Genomic DNA, 22,269 nt, shown 5'->3' on the forward strand with positions numbered 1-22,269 from the left:
TCTTCCCTTGCTTCTTAAGTAACTGCCTTGCTTGGAGAGGAATTCATGGGTAGTGGGCGGTTACTTTTCCTTCTTCTCCAAGCTTCTTCCTTCTTCTCCAAGTTTCTTCCTTCTTCTCCAAGTCATGGTGGATCATGCTTATCATGTGTTTTTCATTGTTGTTTTCACGCTTCTCCTTTAGATGCTCCCATTGGGCTTTTTCGTATTGGGCCTTAACAAATCACACCCTGGTCCATGGCCCGGTACAGTAATGATTTCGATTAATATATTTATATAAATTTGAATGTTGAGTAAAAAAATAAAATAGTAGTACGTACAAAATATTAAATTCATAGTACTACCTTCATGGCTTCATCCTAAATATAAGACTTTGAATTTTTTTATTTTTTTTCATCAAAGACTCTCTTTTCAATTTTCAAATATATTTATTATTTTCATTCCTATATATATATATACCCCTTGATTTTTCCCCAATAATCTTAAACTTTTAGAGAGTACTTGTGCAAACAAATAGTATATTTTATCCCTTCTGATTTTATAGTCCCATTCAATTTTGTGTTGAGTTGACAATATTTTATGGCATGGCAACTCAATCACCTTGCCGACATGAATAATAATTAAATTAAATATTTTAAATATCATAAAAAAACTAGAGACCAAAATATAATTGGGGGTTATATATCTCAATTCAATAGGTTTGAATATAAGTCCTTTCACTTTGTATATATAAATTTTCAATGACTTATATGCAACAGTACTTGACAATCTCACCAAGTTGGTGATTGGCATCTTAATGGGGCGGGGCAGGGACGAAGTTTGCCCTCCCAAACTCAAACTCATAAAGTTCGGGTTTTCTCAAATTCATTCTAATTTCGAGCGGAGATAAAAAGTATAACCCTAAACTCATACCCAACGGGGATCGGGTATCCCCGACAGGGTTCGGGAATCCCCGTTAGAGGTGGGAACAGGCCAGGCCGGCCTACATGGCCTTAAGGCCTAGCCTACATAGGCTCAGGCCAGGCCAGCCTATTTCTTTAAATAGAGCAGGCCAATGCTTTTTTATAAGCCTATTTAGCTAAAAAGGCCAGGCCGCAGGCCATTAAAAAAGCCTTTGAGGCCTACTAGGCCGGCCTATTTAAGTTAACATGAATAATATTTTTATTACGATTATTATTTATATATTAAAATTTATACTTTGATTAAATTATAAATCTATTAACTTTTTAAGTAATTTAAGTTTATTAATCTACATTAGTTTTTAACATATATAAATGTATTATTATAAACTAGAATTGAAATATGATGACATATATAGTCAAATTCTCTAAAATATCAAATGGAACATTATTTTATTAGTTCATAAGTATATTTCAAAATAAATATAATTATTTATTTAAATATGTTCATATGAAATAGACTTTTAAACAGGCTAACAGGCCACATCAGACTTTCAAAAGGCCAGGCTCAGGCCTAGAATTTAAGCCTATGATAGGCCACAGGCCAGACTCAGACCTTCGATTTTTTGACAGGCCAGGCTCAGGCTTGGCAAAGCCTAGCTCGGCCTAGCCTATTCCCACCTCTAATCCCCGTTACGCCCCTTTCCACATGAATTTGAATTGAATTTTAGTATTTTTGTTATTAAAAAAAAAGTTAAATGTCCAAAATTATTTTGTTTCAACAATATTTTTTGTAAATAAAGAAAAGAAATAGAAAAAATAGTTTGTTTAATACTCAAATTAAAAATAAAAACTAAACATATATATGAATGTAATTTAAAAGATTGTTTAGAGTTTCTAATTTAAAAGAGGTAAAATCTAATTTTTGTATAAGTGGGGCGGGTTCGGGGTGGATATCAATGTCCCCATTATCCGCCCCAAACCCATTTTCTGAAATCGGAGAAAATTTAAACTCAGTCAACTCGGGTTTTCTCCCAAAGCGATAGGATTTGGGCACCCACAAAACTGATTGGTTCTTTGAGATATTTGTGCAACACAAGGCCTGATTTGGCTTACAGTGTTGGAATTGTTAGCAGGTTCATGAAAAGGCCTAAAAGCTCACACCTAATAGCAGTAAAGAGGATACTTAGGTATGTGAAAGGTACCATAAACTATGGTATTATGTTCCCTGCAAGTGACAGAAAGAAAGAATGCAAACTAATTGGCTATACAGATTCAAATTGGTGTGGTGATCATGAAGATAGAAAATCAACCGCTGGTTATATGTTTTTCTACGGTGGAGCACCAATTTCATGGTGTTCTAAGAAGGAACATGTGGTAGCCCTATCCTCTTGTGAAGCAGAGTATATTGTAGCATCACTCAGCACTTGTCATGCTATTTGGCTGAAAAATTTGATTGAAGAGATAAGCCAAGACAAGTGTGAAACAGTTACTTTGAAGATTGATAATATGTCTGCTATCAACCTTGCAAAGAACTCTATTGCTCATGGCAGGAGCAAGCATATAGAGTTAAGGTTTCATTACTTAAGAGAGCAAGTAAACAATGGTAACCTGGCTCTGATACATTGCAGAAGTGAAGAACAAGTTGCAGACTTGTTGACCAAGGCAGTGACAGTCCAAGTGTTTGAGAATCTGAGAAGTGAAATGGGAATTGAGACAGTGGACAATATGAATTAAGGGGGAGTGTTGAAATTCATAGAATTCTTTTGTGTAATTCATATGTCCAAAGTGTTACTTGTTGTGTAAGTAACCAAAGGTTTGTTGTAACTACTTGCTTAGGTGGCAAGCTAGTTTGTTAGTTAGTTGATCTAACAAACTTGTAGTTAGTTAGAAGTGTCATTATAGTTAGTTTTGAGTTTGTTAGGGTCGGTTACAAGTTAGTTAGGATCTAAGTAAGTTACCAAAGTGTGTGGTAACTAGTATAAATGCAATGTGTGCATTATTAGTGATTGTAACCTCTTTTGTGCCCCTATGTGGAAGAATAAAACTAACTTTTTCTCTATACTTCATCATCTTCTTCAACACACTATCATTCTCTTTTCATTCTTTTCATTCAATTGACCAAAACCTGCAAGCCAAGCAATTCTGCAGTGTGTTCATAGGCAAGCCCTGTGCCATAGCAGCTGGTGTGTGTGAGTGTTCAATCTTGCAGTTCAAGTGTGTGTATCTTCTGCTGCGCCAACAAGACTCAAGTCACACTTGAAATACCAACACATAGTCTCTTAATGTATTTTAAAAGTTCAATTTAATCTTTTACTTTCAAATTTGTTCAATTTGATCTTTTAATTTATTTGATTTATCGCTTAGTCTCTAATTTTAAAACTAATACCGTATTTTCATAAATTAAGAAATTAAATTGCATAAACTCATATAGATAAGAGATAAAAAAAAGTATTCAAACCTTATTTTAATGAAGAAGGTGAACTTCATGGTCTATATGTGTGTACATGTGTGGACTAGCTTACGGTATTTGTCAATTAATTATGAAATCTCCCACAACTTTCTAATACATGACTAGTTAAAAGTAAAACTTTCAAATTGATGACGAATGGCTGTATGGAGGTATTCTAACTTTCTCATCCATGATGACAACTCGCAAATGAACACAAACATATTATATATATTACTACTTCATAATTGAACACAAATTAAACTTATTATACCGAACATTTTTTTCAAGAAAATTAGGGGTCGGGGAATTGTTTATGTGTGAAAGCATATATATGATTTCAAGGTAAACAAAATTACCATTGTTTGGAATGAAGTGTGAAAGAGTTGGAAGGATTATTGAAATTTTAGATATGTATAAATATATAAAACAAAGACAAAGGTGTTGTGCAGACAAGACAACGTTATCTTTATTTATTTTATAATAATAATAATAATTTTATATATGGTTATTGACGTTTCTTTGCTTATATAAATACCACCCACATCTATGCTTATTAACCTTAATCATAATAATCATAATTAATTATGCTTTTATTCCCAATGTTTCATACTATGAAGCTCTTACCTATGCATTGTGTTTTGTTGTTTTTTTATGTGTTTGTAATGACCACATCACATCAAGCTTCAACAAAAATCCAAAGCAGCGAAGCAAATGCTCTATTGAAATGGAAAGCAAGCTTTGACAATCAAAGCAAGGCTTTGCTCTCTTCATGGAATATTGGTAATAAGCCTTGCAATTGGATGGGAATCACATGTGATGTTGAGTCAAAATCCATCTACAAGGTAAATCTTACCAATGTTGGAGTAAAAGGTACACTTCAAAGTCTCAATTTCTCATCACTTTCAAAAATTCGCAGTTTAGTTTTATCGAACAACTCTTTTTACGGAGTTGTTCCACACCAAATTGGTGTAATGTCTGATCTAAACACTCTTGATTTTTCACTAAATAATCTCTCTGGCAGTATTCCTAATTGCGTTTGTAATTTGTCCAAACTATCTTATCTTGATCTCAGTTTCAATTATTTCACTGGAATTATTCCATATGAGATAACCCAATTAGTTGGTCTTTATGTATTGTCTATGAGTACTAACAATGGTTTAAGTGGCTCCCTCCCACAAGAAATTGGTAGATTAAGGAATTTGACAAAGCTTGATATTTTTTCATGCAATCTCACCGGGAGTATACCAATATCTATAGAAAAGATAACCAACATGTCATATCTTGATGTAACACAAAACAACCTTTATGGAACCATTCCTCGTGGAATATGGAAAATGGACTTAAAGCATTTGTCACTTGCAAATAATAACTTCAATGGTTCCATCCCACAAAGTATTTTCGAGTCACCAAACTTGGAGTTTCTACATCTTCAAGAAAGTGGCCTTTCTGGATTCATGCCTAAGGAATTTGGGATGTTGGGTAATTTGATAGATCTTGATATTAGTAACTGCAATCTTATTGGGTCTATCTCCAGTTCTATAGGAAAGTTGGCCAATATATCATATCTCAAGTTACATGACAATCGACTTTTTGGCCACATTCCTCGTGAAATTGGAAATTTGGTCAACCTCAAGCAACTATATCTTGGTGCTAATAGTCTTTCAGGCTCCTTTCCTCGTGAAATTGGATTTCTGAAACAACTTGTTGAACTTGATTTGTCTGTTAACTATATTGTAGGCACAATCCCTTCTTCAATAGGAAACTTGAGCAATATACAATTACTTTACCTTTATAGTAATAATCTTAGTGGTAGCATTCCTAATGAAGTCGTAAAACTTGGTTCTCTAAAAACAATCCAATTGTCTTTTAACAACCTAGCTGGACCAATCCCATCATCCATAGGTAACTTAGTCAATCTGGAATCTATTTTTCTTGATCAAAATAAACTTTCAGGACTTATTCCACCTTCCATAGGTTCCCTGATTAATTTGGATAGTATTTACCTTTCACACAATCAACTCTATGGACCAATTCCTTCCGCTATCGTAAATTTAACAAAATTACGTGAATTATCTCTTTCCACAAATGCTCTCACTGGACAAATTCTACCTTCCATAGGTAACTTGGTCAATTTGGATACTCTCGACCTTTCAAAAAATAACTTCTATGGACAAATTCCTTCCACTATCAGAAATTTAACAAAAGTAAGTGTATTATCCTTTATCTCAAATGCACTCACAGGAAATATCCCAACAGAAATAAATATGCTTACCAATTTGGAAATTTTCCAGTTAGCTTATAATAACTTTACAGGCCATTTACCTCACAATATATGTGTTAGTGGAAAGTTGACACGTTTCTCTGCTAATGGTAACCAATTCACAGGCCCAGTTCCAGAAAGTTTGAAGAATTGCTCAAGCCTTGAGAGAGTCAGGCTTGAACAAAATAGGTTAACTGGAAATATAGCAGATATCTTTGATGTGTATCCAAACTTGGACTATCTGGGATTGAGTTATAATAATTTTTATGGCCACCTTTCTTCAAATTGGGGAAAATGCAAGAATCTCACAACCCTTAAAATCTCGAACAATAATTTAACAGGAAGTATACCACCAGAGTTGGCTGGGGCAACCAATTTACATATACTTGACTTGTCCTCGAATCAACTTAATGGAGAAATTCCCAAGGAGCTAGGAAACTTATCTTCGTTGATCCAACTCTCAATAAGTAACAATCATCTTTCAGGAGAAATTCCTGTACAGATTGCCTCATTGCAGAAAATAGAAACCTTGGAGTTTGCAACAAATAATTTAAGTGGCTTGATCCCAAAACAACTTGGAAGGTTACCTTTCTTATTGCACTTGAACTTGAGCCAAAATAAGTTTGAAGGAAACATTCCTATTGAGATTGGTCAGTTAAAAGTTGTTGAGAATCTTGACCTTAGTGGGAATTTTTTGAATGGAACCATACCAATAATGCTTGGACAATTAAATCGTTTAGAAACATTGAATCTCTCACATAATAATCTTTCTGGTACCATTCCCTTGAGCTATGGTGAGATGTTAAGTTTATTGATTGTTGATATATCATACAACCAGTTGGAGGGTCTGATTCCAAACATTACGGCCTTCGAAAAAGCTCCAATTGAAGCTCTTAAGAACAACAAGGGATTGTGTGGTAATGTCGCTGGCCTTAAGCCTTGCTCAACTTCAGGTAGCAACTTTCATAGTCATAAGACTAACAAAATTTTGGTGCTAGTTTTACCCCTCACTCTAGGCACTCTATTGTTAGCATTATTTGTTTATGGGCTCTCATACATTTTATTCCAAACTTTAAGAACAAAAGAATATAAGCATGCAGAAGAAATTCAAACTGAAAATCTATTTGCAATATGGAGCTTTGATGGTCAAATGGTGTATGAAAACATTATCGAAGCCACGGAACAATTTGACAACAAACATCTCATTGGGGTAGGAGGGCAAGGAAGTGTTTACAAAGCAGAGTTACCTACAGGTCAAGTGGTAGCTGTGAAGAAACTCCATTCATTACAAAATGGAGAAGTGTCTAATCTAAAAGCTTTTGCAAATGAGATTAGTGCTTTGACAGAAATCCGACATCGAAACATTGTGAAGTTATACGGGTTTTGTTCACATTCACTACACTCGTTTTTGGTTTACGAGTTCTTAGAGAAGGGTAGTATGGACAAAATTTTGAAAGATGATGAACTAGCAACTGCATTTGATTGGAATATGAGAGTGAATGCCATTAAAGATATAGCTAATGCTTTATCTTATATGCATCATGATTGTTATCCTGCAATCGTTCATCGTGATATATCCAGCAAGAATGTTGTTTTGGATTCAGAGTATGTAGCTCATGTTTCAGACTTTGGAACCGCTAAGTTTCTTAATCCCGATTCTTCCAACCGAACCGGTTTTGTAGGCACCTTTGGATATTCGGCTCCAGGTTAACTCCATGTCTTTATATTTTACTCAAGTTATAATATATTTTTGTATTGTATCTTTTGTAGTTAGATGCAAAACACAACAACTTAATGGTCTTTTAATTTTTGCTACAGAACTTGCGTACACAATGGAGGTAAATGAGAAATGCGATGTGTATAGTTTTGGGGTATTAACTTTGGAAATACTTTTGGGGATGCACCCCGGAGATGTTGTAACTTCTTTATGGCAACAACCTTCACAGAGTGCTATGGACATCACACTTGATAATATGCCATTGATCGATAAGATTGACCAACGTCTCCCTCATCCTACAAATACTATTGTTAAGGAGGTGGCATCAATGATAAGGGTAGCAATGTATTGCTTGATTGAAAGCCCGCGTTCTCGCCCTACCATGGAGCAGGTTTGCAAGGAGCTTGTGGTGTCAAAGTCATCTTGAAGAGAATGATCATGTCAAGTGTTAGGTCAATGGCTAGTTGATTTTCTTACTTCTAATCTTGATAAAGTACTAGTAATTTGTAAAAAAAAAAAAAAAAAAGAAGTGGGAAAGTGGTTTGTTTAATATCTGATCTCTAGATCAAAGAGGGAAGTCATCGCTTGAATAAAAACCCTTGTGATTCTGTGAATGGTTTCCAATTTTTTTTGTTTATATTAATCCTCTGTTTTCAGAGAAAGGGGATCTGGTAATCTAAAATTCGGCCGTGAGGTAAGTAAAGTCCAACCAAAAATTGTTTCCATCAGAAATCGAATTCGGCTTCTTCCGAACGATTTGTTCTAGTAGAGCTCATTAACCATTTAAGCTCAATATCTTGGTTTAAAATATATCTACTCTAATACTAGCACCAAACCAATCAAAGCAACCTAATCAATGACCTTTTTGCTTAGAAAAAAAATGAATGACATTTGATTTTGTTTGACTATAGTGAGGATTATTGCAGGATTGTCGGGATCCTGCCCCCACTAAACACATTCACATCACTAAACTAACATATACTATTACTCTCCACTTTGGATCCTCCATTGCACGAGCAAGTAGCAACACTAAAATATAAAAAGTAACTATAAACTAATCAAGTTTCTTAAAATTTTGCTTTAGCAACTCAGTTTAGTAACTAATTGAAAGCAAGCAAATAAACAACTACACTTTGACCAATTAATTATTCTATTCTTCCTACATATGTAAATATATATAATAAAGGGTAAATGGTGTTTTACCCCCCTGCAAAATAGGTGAAATTTGCGTTACCCCCTGTAAATTTTTTTTTTTGGATTACCCCCTCGCAATGTGAAGATTCCGTCAATTACCCCCCTCGGTGCCACTTGGATTTGGAATCTTCATTTTTGCTGATGTGGCAAATCTAGGTGGCACATGACTGGACAAAAGTGATTAAATGACATGCTTACGTGGCCTTTAATTATTTTTATACTTAAAAAAAAAAAATTCTATTTTCTTTTGCTTTTTTTTTCCTTCATCCCTACCACCATGATTTTACAATAACATCATCAATAAAATCCAGAAAAACAAAATCAACAAGAGCAACTCATTACCATCAATAAAAGGAAAAGAACAACCGCAACAACTTCAAAGGTTGGATTTTGCCCACTAGAATCAACAACAAATTAAAAGGAAAAATCAGTAGAATCAATGATGGATTTTAGAAACTTTGGCATGAAGGCCACTGTGAATTTCCAGATACCGGCGAGCTTCTTCCAATTCAAAGATGTTTTTCTTCCTCTACAGATCTCCGTTTTACACGAGACAACCACCTTTGTGACTTTAGTGAAGAGAATAACAAGTTAGAGTGCCTCTCCGCCACCACCTCCGCCGTCTCCGGTCATCTTCTCCGGCGAGACGTTCGCCGGAAAACTCATAGAATCCTTCTTCAATCTCTCGCCTCTGCCTCTCTCATTAAAGAAAAACGTGAAACCACAACAAGTAATCAACCAAAAGAATCATTCATTTTGTTCTTCAAAAAGTTCAAATATAGAAAACCACAACAACAATGAAAGGATCAGATATGAAAATCACCACATCAATGTGTTCATTAATTTTTTGTTCCTAAAATTTTATATCTAAAAAAAGTAATAACAAGAAAAGTTTCAGATCTAGATAATTACAATCACAAAAACAGATTCAAGGTTCTGTCAATTGGTTGCTTCATCACGATATCCTCCGCCGCGCGCACCGTCGTCGAGCTACGACATCAGCAGCAATTTTCCAGCTAGAATTTTGTTTGTAAATTCATCACCTTCAAGTTGTTGCGGTTGTTCTTTTCCTTTTATTGATGGTAATGGGTTGCTCTTGTTGATTTTGTTTTTCTGGATTTTATTGATGATGTTATTGTAAAGTCATGTTAGTAGGGATGAAGATAAAAAAAAAAAATAGAAAAGTTTTTTATTTAAAGTATAAAAATAATTAAAGGCCACGTAAGCATGTCATTTAATCACTTTTGTCCAGTCATGTGCCACCTAGGTTTGCCACATCAGCAAAAATGAAGATTCCAAATCCAAGTGGCACCGAGGGGGGTAATTGACGGAATCTTCACATTGCGAGGGGGTAATCCAAAAAAAAAAATTTACAGGGGGTAACGCAAATTTCGCCTATTTTGCAGGGGGGTAAAACACCATTTACCCTATAATAAATGTGTTGATACAATAAGTGACATTACATGGACTACAAAAATTTGAGATTGTTTAATTTTGTTGGCATCTAATACAATCTTTGCTTTAACAAACATTGGGTCCAAATCCTACAAAACCATTAGTCCCATCGATAGAAATCTGAATTCCTTCTTGCTGAATATTCCCTATAATAGTAAGGCCAGTAGGTGAAGGAGCAAATGCAAAACAAAATGTTCCAACATCATCGATCGGAATCAAAAAATTCCTTGCGGGGAAGGTCAAGATTTGACCGCCCGAAAAATAAAATGACACTGTTGGAACTCGAACAGTCACAAACCCGTTCAAGTCATAACATGTGTCGAAAATAGAAACTCCGGTAGCACGTGGTAAATTTGTTGTCAGAGCAATAAATGCATCGCGAAAAGCATTGTAAGCAATAGTGGGTAACCTGGTAATGGCTGTGCCGGTGTCCATGACGACTCCTCCAGTTCCTATATCGGTTAACTGAAAAATTTCTTCGGATATGGGGACTTGAATGCCTCCAACTCCAAGACCCGAAAGTGAGACGTAGTAGAAGCTAGGGTAGAATGGATTATGTATGAGAGGGACCCACATAGCATCTACGGGCATTGCTTGGCGTCCGAATTCGAGTGAACCGGATGATCCAGTGCCTCGAGAGATGAGACAGTATCCGAAGGCCCCGTCAGTTTGTGCCCCCAATTGACCCACGAAGGACATAGGCCCACCTCCGAGGCCCAACAACCCAGCTGCTCCAACAAACATTCCCTCATTCCAATGGCCGCACCCAATTGCCGTATCTTGGATAATAGTCCGCCCGATTGTTATTGTTTCTAGGGCAAGTATCCCTTTATCAACATTCAAAAACAATATTTAGATTAATAAGACATCATGGATTTTATTCTATTTTAAAGCACATTAAAATCAAGCTTAACATTGCCCCGGTGACATATCAGTAAAATAGAAAATTTCAAATCACTTAATGAGATTCTAAAAATTGATTCCAGCTAACAATGAGTCGAAAGTAAAGTGATTTCCGTTTGGATTAGTTTATGTAAAATGACTAAAGAATAATTCTAGATGTATAGGCTACAAATTCTAGCATCTAAGCTATAATCAATTCTGAACACAAAATCAATTCTACTCGAAAACAACCAACGTGTCGAAAATCATTCTATACTTCTAGAATCAATTTTGCATATTCTAAATATGGAACCAAACATACATTCAACTATGAACTAGTAGTGACTAACTACATTATATGATTATTTCATCAATTTTACTTGCAAACTTCTTTTTTGGTCCACTAGTCAAGTGACCAGACTCACACTATAAATGTGGAGAAGTGGAGAATCCGAAGTTCGAACATCGGCCATTCCAATAATGTCTCTTCATACCTACCAACTAAGTTATCCTTATTTGCAAATTTTTGTTGTAAAAGTAAAGTGAAACCAAAATGAAAAGTCTTTGAATTTTTCAAGAAAGCAAAAAGTCAAAAAAGCAAAAAAAACAATTATCCTGTCCTGTATTCATACAGTACATTAGTAGTACAATACAATACATACCTTTGGTATACGATCCATCACCGTATGCAACTTGATATCCACACCTCCCTTTACGACAAGCAACAACATCATCAAGCTGATTACAAACAGAAGAAGAACAAGAAACCCCAATAAAAGAAGCAGAAGTAGCAGGGTTAAAAATAGGATCAGTTTGATTATAACATTGATCACAAGGTTCACATTGAATCCAAACAATATCACTTCCTGAATCAATAACCATATATTGATAATTTGCAGGACTACCAATTCCAATTCTAACAAAATATTCACCACTTCCTTCTTCAGTACCAGAAACAACATCAGATCCAAAACTAGCTTCTGTTGCTATTTTTGTTTCTTGTGTTTGTTTGTTGAGTTTGTTAAGTAGGAATGTTACTCGATTTATGTCTCGTTTGATTCGCGAGCTGACTCGGGTTTTATGGGTGGTTGTTTTGAGGTTTATTATCATGTCTCTGTGAAAAAGTTTTGTTTTTTTCCATTGTTGTTGTTGGGTTTGATGGTTTGGTTTTTTGGGGGGTTTTAGTTTTGTTTCTGAGATTGCAGTTTCTACATTTAGATGTTGGAAGTGAGAATGTGGTGGTGATGGGGTTGAAGAGGAAATTGAAGTGTTTAGTGTTAGGATTAGGATTAAGATTTGGATTAGGATTATTAATGAGTATAGTAGCATTGTTGATTTGTGTTGGTTGTGAAGACTGAAGAGTGAGGAATGGTTATTTATTTATTTATTTATTTAATTTATTATTGTTTTGTTTTTGGGTGGTTTGGTCTGAATGAAGGGATGTGGATTGTGGATGACAGAACACAGGGGGGAAACGGCTCTTTTTAGGAACAAAAGGGAGATGGCTTTGACTGAAAATAATTGAAATTTGGACAACTCTTAAATTAATTTTTTTTAATGTGATTATTACATATATAAGTGGTCTATCGGGGTTGATATTTATAAAATACTAAAAAAAAATTAAGATAATAAGAAATATTAAAATAAATTAAGCCTATAACGTACTACCTAAACCCCTCACCACTAGATCAAGCCTAGTGGCTTAATGTTGTATCCTCTTTATATATAGTATAAATAAACCAAATACTTTCCACCAAAAAAGATAAATCAAATATAAATATTGTCAAAAAAAAAATTAAAATAGAAATATTTTTAATTATATAGTTGTTTGAAAATAATTTTTTTCATGAAAATTTCTTTTTTTTCAAAATTAACTTTTTTTATTAAAAAAAATTATATTATAGTCCATGGAGTTGAATTTAAAAGATAAACTTGTGAAATTATGTTAATTACCTCATAATTTATTTGATAATTTAAAGTGTTTTGAATTTATTTTATTTTACATAGTGTTTTGAATTTTTTAAAGACCGAGTCATCCGATTTAATACAAATTATTATTGTAGAGACCGGTTAAATATCATTTTGTGTCAAATCTCATACAATGTTTTGGATTTAGCATCCAAAAGTTTAAATCAAAACAAAAACATTTTTTCGTTATTTTGTGCTAAACATGAATATTTGGCAAATAATAAAATCCTAAAATAAAAAACTAAAACGTAGTTTCAAATATATATATATATATATATATATATATATATATATAAGTCATGGTTCTCGTGAGTTTAACTTAGTTGATAGGGACATTGCACTATATGTGCAGGAGTCTGAGTTCGAACCCGGGATACTCCACTTATTCACCTTTAAGGTGGATTTTTTAACAACTAGGCTACTTGACAAAAAAAAAAAATCATGAATCTCTCTACTTCTTAATATTTTTTAAGAAAGTAGTAAGGGTCTATGCGTACGAAAGTAATTAGTTGGAAAGAGAAAATATACATTATGAATCCTACAAATTCTTCAACAAGAATTAACCACTGATATACGACACTAAAAATTTCGTACAAATAACATATTAACAAAATAAAACTTACTTCCTCCGGTCCTATATATAAGAAACCTTTTATTTTTTAGATTTATTGTAAAATGAATATACTTAGACTATATTATTGTCTAGATACATAAATTCTACAATGAATCTAAAAAATCAATTTTTTCTAATATATAAGATCGGAGGGACTACAATACAGTATTGTGATATAGGTTCGTGTTATAAAGAAATTTACAAACACAAAAAAAGGGTAGTGGTACAAAAAGTTAAAATAGTATACAATAAATTCAAGGGCTAATGCTACGGTGGACATTTTCACAAGTGGTCCACCGTAGACAAGTGATCTACCGTATATGAATTTTACAAAATTCACTGTTGGATTGAAAGTTTATATCGTATAGATCATCCATAAATTTTATAGATTTTTTTGAAAATCATTTGATAGTATATTGAGACCCATCAAGATTTACGTTATTTAATAAACCGTTAATCTTGATGTGTCTCAATAACATATCAAATGCTTTTCAATTTTTTTAAATTTTTTTATGAATGATCTATATGATCTAAACTTTCAATCCAACGGTAAATTTTATAAAATTCGTATTCGTTATAATGTTATTCGTGACTGGTCCACCATGAACTAGAATTTACCTAAATTCAAGACATATTTACCAATACAAAAAGTGTAATGATATTTATTATTTAAACATCAGTTTTTTCGACGAGAACATTGTATAGAGGGGGTATTCTCGTAATTAACAAATAAAACACCTTTACTAGAGCTTGTAGCTGCCTCTGTGTTTTGTTCTGTCTCTGCGATCTCTCTCGCTCTCCTCACTGCATTGTGATCTCATTCTCACTCTCCTCGTTGCAATCACTTCCTCATAGTATATGAAGCTCTCTCTGTTTATCCTTCAAACAAATTTTTAAGGTAAGCATTCTTTAAAAAATGAATTAGGGTTAGATTATTTAGGGTATAAATTGGGGGTTAAATAATTTTAGTATTCTCACCACCATGGCATCATCATCATTGTGCACAAACTATTTGATAAAATGCTTGAATTATTGGATTTAGAAGTAAAATGGCTTTTTGCTAGAGATATGGCTTAAAATGCTTAAAGTTTTTAGTTCCATGTCTGTTCTTGTGAGAAATTTTGGTGAAAATTTAAAATGGAGTAATAGCTAGCTAGTTGAAATAAAATTGAAACTGTTTTGAATGTTTAGAGCAAGTAGTAAGGGGTCTCTGGCCTTGCGTATAGAAAAAGATTAGTGGGAAGGGGAGAATCCACCTTATGTACCCTACATATTCTTTAGCGAAGAATATCAGTGACTGCTAAACGGAACGGCAGTAGAAACTTCGTATAAATAACATGATAACCAAGAAAAGAAAAAACTTACAATACAATATACTGATATAAGTTCGTTCAAACGAATAGTGGTATTATTTTTAAAGAAGCTAAAATGAGTACAATACTAACTCATACAACAAAGTTACACACCAATAGAACAATACATTATCTATCTGACTGAAATCAAGGAGAAGATTAACTCTTAGCTATAATTTATTCTCAAGATAAAATACTTATATCCTATAATCAAAACAAGGACAGAAAATTGTCTAATAAATCATTAGATCAAATCACCCCCATTGCTATATTTGAAGATGCCTTTGACATTACAGTCTCATTGCAAACTTGCTCCATTGATGGGCGTCTATGCGGGCTTTCAATTAAGCAATGACATCCAATTCTGATGATTGATACCACTTCTTTCCAGATAGCATTTGTAGGACGAGGAAGGCGTTGATCCAACTTATCATTCAATGACATAGCATCAATTGTTTGGTATAAACCACTTGATTGCAACATAGTAGATACAATATCTCCGGGATGCTTTCCAAAAAGTATTTCCATGGTTAATACTCCAAAACTATACACATCACACTTCTCATTTACTACCATTGTGTATGCAAGTTCTGTAACAAACAATAACAATTAACAATGTGAAAAATAGGGTTCGAAAACCAAACATGAAATGTAGACAATTAATATAAATGATAAACTACAAAAGAGGAATTTAACCTGGTGCAGCATATCCAAATGTGCCCGCAAAAGAGGTCCAGTTGGAAGAATCGGGATTAAGAAACTTAGCTGAACCGAAGTCTGATACATGAGCCACATATTCCAAATCCAAAATAACATTCTTGCTGGATATATCACGATGAACGATAGGAGGTGAACAATCATTATGCATATAGCATAAAGCATTTGCAACATCTTTAATGGCATTCAGCCTCATTTTCCAATCAAATGCAGTTGCTAGTTCATCATCTTTCAAAATTTTGTCCACACTACACTTCTCCAAGAACTCATAAACCAAAAATGAGTGTCGTGAGTGTGAACAATATCCATATAACTTCACAATGTTTCGATGTCGGATTTCTGTTAAAGCTTGAATCTCACTTGCAAAAGTTTTCAGATTCGACATTTCTCCGTTTTGTAATGAATGGAGTTTCTTCACAGCTACAACTTGTCCTGTAGGCAACTCTGCTTTGTAAACACTTCCATGTCCTCCAACCCCAACAAGATGCTTGTTGTCAAACGCTTCTGTGGCTTCAATAATGTTCTCATACACCATTTTTCCATCAAAACTCCATATCTCAAATAGATTTTCAGGATGTGATTCTTCAGCAACCTTGTTTTCTTTTGTGCTTGAAGTTCGCCATCGATGATACGAGAACCCACAAACAAATAGTGCTATCAGTACAGTGCCTAGAGTGAGGGGTAAAACTTGTACCAAAATTTTGTTAGCCTTTGGAGTATGAGAGTTACCACTAGATTTTGGACAATTCTTTAGGGTAGAGGCATTATTACCACACAAGTCTTTGTTGTTTCTCAGTTCTTCAATATGTGCTTTTTGAAAGGCTGGAATGTTTGGAATCGGACCCTCCAACCGGTTGTATGATATATCAACAGTTGTCAAGCTTAACATCTCACCATAGCTCAAGGGAATGGTACCAGATAGATTATTGTGTGACAGATTCAATGTTTGTAAGTGATTTAATTGTCCAAGCATTGCTGGTATGGTTCCATTCAAAAAATTCCCACTTAGATCAAGATCTTCAATAACTTTTAAATGGCCAAAATCAAAAGGAATGCTTCCATGAAACTTATTTTGGCTCATGTTCAAGTGCAACAACCCAAACAAGCTTCCAAGTTGTTCTGGGATGAAGCCACTTAAATTATTTGATGCAAGTTCTAATGCTGATAGATGCTGAAGTGATGCAATGTGAACGGGAACTTGTCCTGAAAGGTGATTGTTACTTAATGAGAGTTGGATCAATGAAGTCAAGTTGCCTAGATCATTTGGAATTTTTCCTGTAAGATGGTTTGAAGACAAGTTAAGTACACTTAACAAAGTTGCTCCACCTAGTTCTTGTGGGATGATTCCTGATAAATTATTGTTGGAGATTTTAAGGGATGTGAGATTCTTGCAGTTTCCCCAATTTGGTGATAGATGACCATACAAATTATTATCACTCAATTCCATGTAGTCCAAATTTGGATACACACCAAAACTATTTGTTATATTGTCAGTTATTTTATTGCCTTGAAGCCTAACTCTCACAAGACTGGAGCAATTTTTCAAACTTTTTGGAACTAAGCCTGTGAAATGATTATCACTAGCGGAGAACCAAGTTAACATTCCACCAACACAAATGTTGTGAGGTAAATGACCTATGAAATTGTTATCAGCTAACTGCAAATTTTCCAAATTGGTAATCTTATTCATTTCTTTTGGAATATTTCCATTGAGATCATTTGACAAAAGATCTAATATAGCAAGGTTTGTCAAATTTCCGAAAGTGGACGGAATTGATCCAAAGAGTTTATTTTGTGAAAAGTCAATAGTATTCAAATTGACTAAGTTACCTATTGAAGATGGAATTAGACCAAGGAGGTTGTTGTATAACAACTGAATTGTGGAAATGAAATAAAGCTTTCCGATTTCACTAGGAATACTACCACTGAGATAGTTGTCATACAGGTAAAGAAAATGTAAATTGGTCATGTTTCCAATTGTTGAAGGGATTGTGCCAGAGAGATTGTTTGCAGAGAAATCAAGTTCGCTGGTTTGTTTTAGAAATCCAATTTCTCGAGGAATGGATCCAGAAAGACTATTATTATTAAGATATAGTCTTTCGAGGTTGACCAAGTTGCCAATTTCATGAGGAATTTGGCCAAAAAGTTGGTTGTTAAATAACTTGAGAAGAGTTAAATTGACCAACATTCCTATTGATATTGGTATAGACCCAGTGAGATTACAGCTACTAATATCAAGTTGTATTAGATTGTTCATCATTTGAAGTTCCTTTGGCATGGAACCAGAAAGACCACTTTCTTGGAGGTATAAAATCTCTAGGTTTCTTAACTTGAAAATATCTTGTGAAATGGAACCAATGAAGTTATTATATGGAAGTGATAAATACTTTAGGTCCATTTTCCATACTCTCTTAGGAATGTTGCCATAAAACTTGTTAGCTCCCAAATCAAGAATTGACAAATTGGTTATCTTTTCTATTGAGGTAGGTATAGTCCCTGTGAGATTGCACAAAGCTATAGCTAGTGTAGTGAGATTCCTCAATCTACCTATTTCTTGTGGGAGGGATCCACTTAAATCAGAGTTAGAAGCCATGGAAAATACATTAAGACCAATCAATTGGGTTACCTCAGATGGAATAATTCCAGTGAAATGATTGAAACTGAGATCAAGATGAAATAGTTTGGACAAATTGCCAATACTATTGGGAATACTACCAGAGAGATTATTTAGTTTCAAATCAAGAGTGTTTAGATTGGACATTGCACCAATATAGTGTGGAACAACTCCATAGAAAGAGTTGTTTGATAAAACTAAACTGTGAATATTTGGAAGTGATGAAAAATTGAGACTTTGAAGCGTACCTTTTAGTCCAATATTAGTGAGATTAACCTTGTAGATGGATTTTGACTCGTCATCACATGTGATTCCAACCCAATTGCAATGCTTATTACCAATAATATTCCATGAAGATAGCAAAGTTTTGCTATTGTTGTCAAGGCTTGCTTTCCACTTCAACAGAGCATCAACCTCACTGCTGCCTTGGATTCTTGTTGTAGCATGAGGAGATGTGGCCATTACAAACAAACAAAAGAACACAATAAGACACGGCTTTGGTAAATGCTTCATGTTCTGAAGCATTTTGGAAATATGAACACAATTAAATGAAAGTATATTGAACAAGAGAGAGTTATTGTGATATTGGATGCATTATAATGGGAAATGAGGTGATATTTATACACACATTAAGTGGTTTATTTTATTTTATTTTTAAAAAAAATCAGTATTCGATCCACCAGATTGTCTAACCTGATTCTGAGTCAGTTATGATATTGAGTGGTTTTAGCCCCCTCCCAATCGTAGCTGTTGAAGATTGAACTGTGGTCATCCCTACCAAGTTCAACGTTAATCACAGTATTGATATTTTCGTTTGTAATAGTGAAGATTCAGCCTAATCAAAGTCTAAATATATAGATGGCTTGCTAATTTAAATCCACCTAAAAACATGAAGGTTTAAATTAGCAATGCGCACATTTTTACTTTGAACAAAAAATTGTTAACATTTAGTTATTTTACACTAGAAAATTGAGGGTTAATTAGGTAAATTTTATTAAATATTGTGCACTCATTTGCTAATTTATATTCACTTAATTATATTAATATGAAATTTGATACATGACCCAAAGTCCTATATCAAATTTGGAAAGCCAATATTAATGAGCACCGTTTATATTTGTACCAAAATAACCTTTGCCACTAGTTTAAGTTAGTTTTAAATAAAGGACAGTTTTGTAAATTTGTTTTTTTAAAACAAAACTATTACAAATCTATTTTACTTTTTTGTTAGACTTTTTTAGCCAATTTTACAAAACTGTGTATAATTTGATATTTAATATTTTATAATTGGGCAAAACCTTTTTTTTTTTTACTGACCAACATGCTTCACCGCCGTTTTGAGATTGAATTTGATAGAACAGTTCTGTATTTTCAGTTTCACTCAAAATAAAAATTATAATTTACATGTTTTGGTTTGGTCCTCATAAGTAAAGTAACACCTTGAAAATATTAATATTTTTTAAATCCAACATATCGTGAGAAGATTATTCATTCCGAGAAAGGATTTTCTCAATTTTCCTCAGTTTTTACTTTTTGACCATTGATTTACTTTTCTATATTTTTTATAATTGAAATAATATCACATGTATTTGATCCAATGGTCCAAATACACACTTTATTTCCTCAATTTATTTTTTAATGGAGTCATTCTCATTCATCTACAATATATAAAAAGAAGATACATATGAAATCACTAATTTGCCCCTACTTCATTTTTTGACACATAATCATTTTCAAGGGTATTTTGTGTCTTTATTAAAAAAATTAGTAGAAAAATGCTAAAACATTTCTAAGCAGGATTCGAGCACTTAACCTTTTAGTTACATTTTTTATTATATTTACCACTAAGCCATATGAATTAATTTGTTATATTTTTGGAACCAATATGAGTTAAATGCCCAATTGTAACCACAAAACTCCACTTTATTTGTTACTTCTCCCACGATTTTTTTCTTTTTATCTAAAAATCCAATTTTTTGTATGTAACCCAAATTCAAATTAAATTACCTCACTTTATATCTACAATATATGAAAAGAATATGCATATGAAATCACCAATTTGCCCCTTTTTCATTTTTTGAGACATAATCATTTTCAAGGGTGATTTCATATGAATTTTCTTTTCATATATTGTAAATTTTTGGAACCAATATGAGTTAAATGTCCAATTGTAACCACAAAACACCACTTTATTTGTTACTTCTCCCACAATTTTTTTCTTTTTATCTAAAACTCCAATTTTTTGTATGTAACCCAAATTCAAATTACCTCACTTTATATAAATTCAATTTTTTTATTAAACAAAAATCAATTAGCTGGGCATCGATATATCCTATACAATCTACTATATAGGCTGTATTAATTTTGTTTTAATTACTCAATTTAAAACATTTCTTTACCTTACAAAAAAATAAAATAAATAACATATAGAAATTCACATAAAATTAATAATTATGACCGATGAATGAATATAATGACACATCTACAATATATGAAAAGAAGATACTTTTTTTTTTAAGGAAAAAAGAAGATACATATGAAATCACAAATTTTCCTCTTTTTTCATTTTTTGACACATAATTATTTTCAAGGGTATTTTGTGTCATATTTGAGGTGGTTTCCTGATTTTAAATAATTTATGTTGGACCTAAATTTATACTCAGATATTAATGGGAGAACCTATTATTTTTATGATTTCTACGAGATTTATATTTTTAATCATATATTAATAAAGTTGTTCATTCTTCATAATTTCTACATGACATATATTTATACTCATATATTAATACAAGGATCTAATTTTTTGTGGGATTTATGCGAGACCTATGTTTTTACTCTTATTAATGAAGTTGTCAGTTTTTTACTATTTTTTGTGAGACCTATATTTATACTCATATATTAATACGAAAATCTACTATTTTTTGTGATTCTCAAAGAACTTGTGTTTTTACTAATATATTATGTTGTCTATTTTTTTTAATAATTTTACGGGCTATATTCATATTAATACGGGAACCTCTTTTTTTTGTTATATCTCCGGGCCTTATATTTTTGCTCCTATATTAATAAAGTTGTTTTTTTTTATAATTATACGAGTTATACTCATATATTTATACGGAGACATAATCTTTTGTGTGAATTGTGAGTGACCTATATTTATCCTCTTATTAATAAGGTTTCCTGATCTTTAATAATTTATGTAGAACCTAACTTTATACTCATATTTAATACGGTGACCTAATTATTTTGATGATTGTTGTGAGACATATATTTTCACTAACATATTAATAAGATCGCCTATTTTTTAATAATTTTTACGGGACTATATTCATACTCATATATATATATATATATATATATATATATATATATATATATATATATATATATATTACAAAGGACCTAAGAAAACTAGATACATGTGAAAATCCCCTACTTAATAATTTGACACATCATCACTTTCATGGGTATTTTGTGTCATATTTGAAAGTTAGTAAATAATTTCAATATTTTAAAATTTTTCTTGAGATGGTTAATTCCTTTTTAATATTTTACTCCTTTTGATTTTTTATAAGTGTTCAGTTAGAATGATAACACTAAATTAAGAAAGTGAATTTTTGCACATTATCTTCCTATTATACCCTCATCTTAATTCACCAATAAATACCTATTTTTTGCACTTTTCCAAATAAATTTTAGTTTTCAAATTTTTACTATTTTTTTTAGAGCTATATTTATAATCATATATTAGTACGAGAACCTAATCTTTTGTGTGATTTCTGGGAATCTATGTGTTTTTTTTTGGGTACATGGGATTATGGGAACCTATGTGTTTTACTCATATTAATAAGTTTGTCCATTTTTTATAACATTTGCGGGACCTATATTTATTTATTTTTTTTGAAACAAAAACTTTATTATAAAAGAGAAACAAAAACCTCAGCCAGGTCTTATATCGTTTTGGATAAAGAGGGCTATTTGAGGGGGTACATTAGATAAACTTTCATAGGTATTTTGTGTATATATTATAGGGTTATATTTATACTCATATATTAATATGGAAACTTTTTTGTTGGTGTGGTTTCTACGGGACTTATACTTTTAATTATATATTAATTAAGTTGTTTGTAACAAAAATAAAATAAAAAT

The 22,269-nt window shown here is 32.7% G+C and overlaps 3 protein-coding genes across 3 annotated transcripts; 1 reads left to right on the forward strand and 2 right to left on the reverse strand.

Annotated features, from left to right (window-relative positions):
• The first annotated feature begins 3,909 nt into the window (after positions 1 to 3,909).
• On the forward strand, positions 3,910 to 7,987 carry LOC123910542 (MDIS1-interacting receptor like kinase 2-like). The gene is made up of 2 exons (XM_045961691.1): positions 3,910 to 7,314; positions 7,427 to 7,987. The coding sequence occupies exons 1-2, from the start codon at positions 3,933 to 3,935 to the stop codon at positions 7,750 to 7,752; spliced, it is 3,708 nt and encodes a 1,235-aa protein (XP_045817647.1). The 5' UTR covers positions 3,910 to 3,932; the 3' UTR covers positions 7,753 to 7,987.
• A 2,009-nt stretch (positions 7,988 to 9,996) lies between these two features.
• LOC123903010 (protein ASPARTIC PROTEASE IN GUARD CELL 2-like) lies at positions 9,997 to 12,311 on the reverse strand. Its single transcript, XM_045952861.1, has 2 exons — positions 11,519 to 12,311; positions 9,997 to 10,801 (listed from the first exon to the last, which is right to left on the reverse strand). The coding sequence occupies exons 1-2, from the start codon at positions 12,183 to 12,185 to the stop codon at positions 10,041 to 10,043; spliced, it is 1,428 nt and encodes a 475-aa protein (XP_045808817.1). The 5' UTR covers positions 12,186 to 12,311; the 3' UTR covers positions 9,997 to 10,040.
• Positions 12,312 to 14,798: 2,487 nt separating this feature from the next.
• Positions 14,799 to 18,705, reverse strand: LOC123922703 (probable leucine-rich repeat receptor-like protein kinase At1g35710). Its single transcript, XM_045975404.1, has 2 exons — positions 15,486 to 18,705; positions 14,799 to 15,379 (listed from the first exon to the last, which is right to left on the reverse strand). The coding sequence occupies exons 1-2, from the start codon at positions 18,643 to 18,645 to the stop codon at positions 15,039 to 15,041; spliced, it is 3,501 nt and encodes a 1,166-aa protein (XP_045831360.1). The 5' UTR covers positions 18,646 to 18,705; the 3' UTR covers positions 14,799 to 15,038.
• Between the last annotated feature and the right edge of the window lie 3,564 nt (positions 18,706 to 22,269).

The sequence above is a fragment of the Trifolium pratense genome, linkage group LG1 (assembly GCF_020283565.1).
Source record: "Trifolium pratense cultivar HEN17-A07 linkage group LG1, ARS_RC_1.1, whole genome shotgun sequence".
Lineage (NCBI taxonomy): Eukaryota > Viridiplantae > Streptophyta > Magnoliopsida > Fabales > Fabaceae > Trifolium > Trifolium pratense.

What these genes read in the sequence shown, in the direction of transcription:
- LOC123910542 (XM_045961691.1), top strand. Translation starts at nt 3,933, where the DNA reads ATGCTTTTATTCCCAATGTTTCATACTATGAAGCTCTTACCTATGCAT. An exon ending in CTTTGGATATTCGGCTCCAG is followed by an intron (nt 7,315 to 7,426) that starts GTTAACTCCATG and finishes TTTTTGCTACAG; the next exon opens with AACTTGCGTACACAATGGAG.
- LOC123903010 (XM_045952861.1), bottom strand. Translation starts at nt 12,185, where the DNA reads ATGCTACTATACTCATTAATAATCCTAATCCAAATCTTAATCCTAATC. An exon ending in TGATGGATCGTATACCAAAG is followed by an intron (nt 10,802 to 11,518) that starts GTATGTATTGTA and finishes ATGTTGATAAAG; the next exon opens with GGATACTTGCCCTAGAAACA.
- LOC123922703 (XM_045975404.1), bottom strand. Translation starts at nt 18,645, where the DNA reads ATGCTTCAGAACATGAAGCATTTACCAAAGCCGTGTCTTATTGTGTTC. An exon ending in ATTTGGATATGCTGCACCAG is followed by an intron (nt 15,380 to 15,485) that starts GTTAAATTCCTC and finishes TGTTTGTTACAG; the next exon opens with AACTTGCATACACAATGGTA.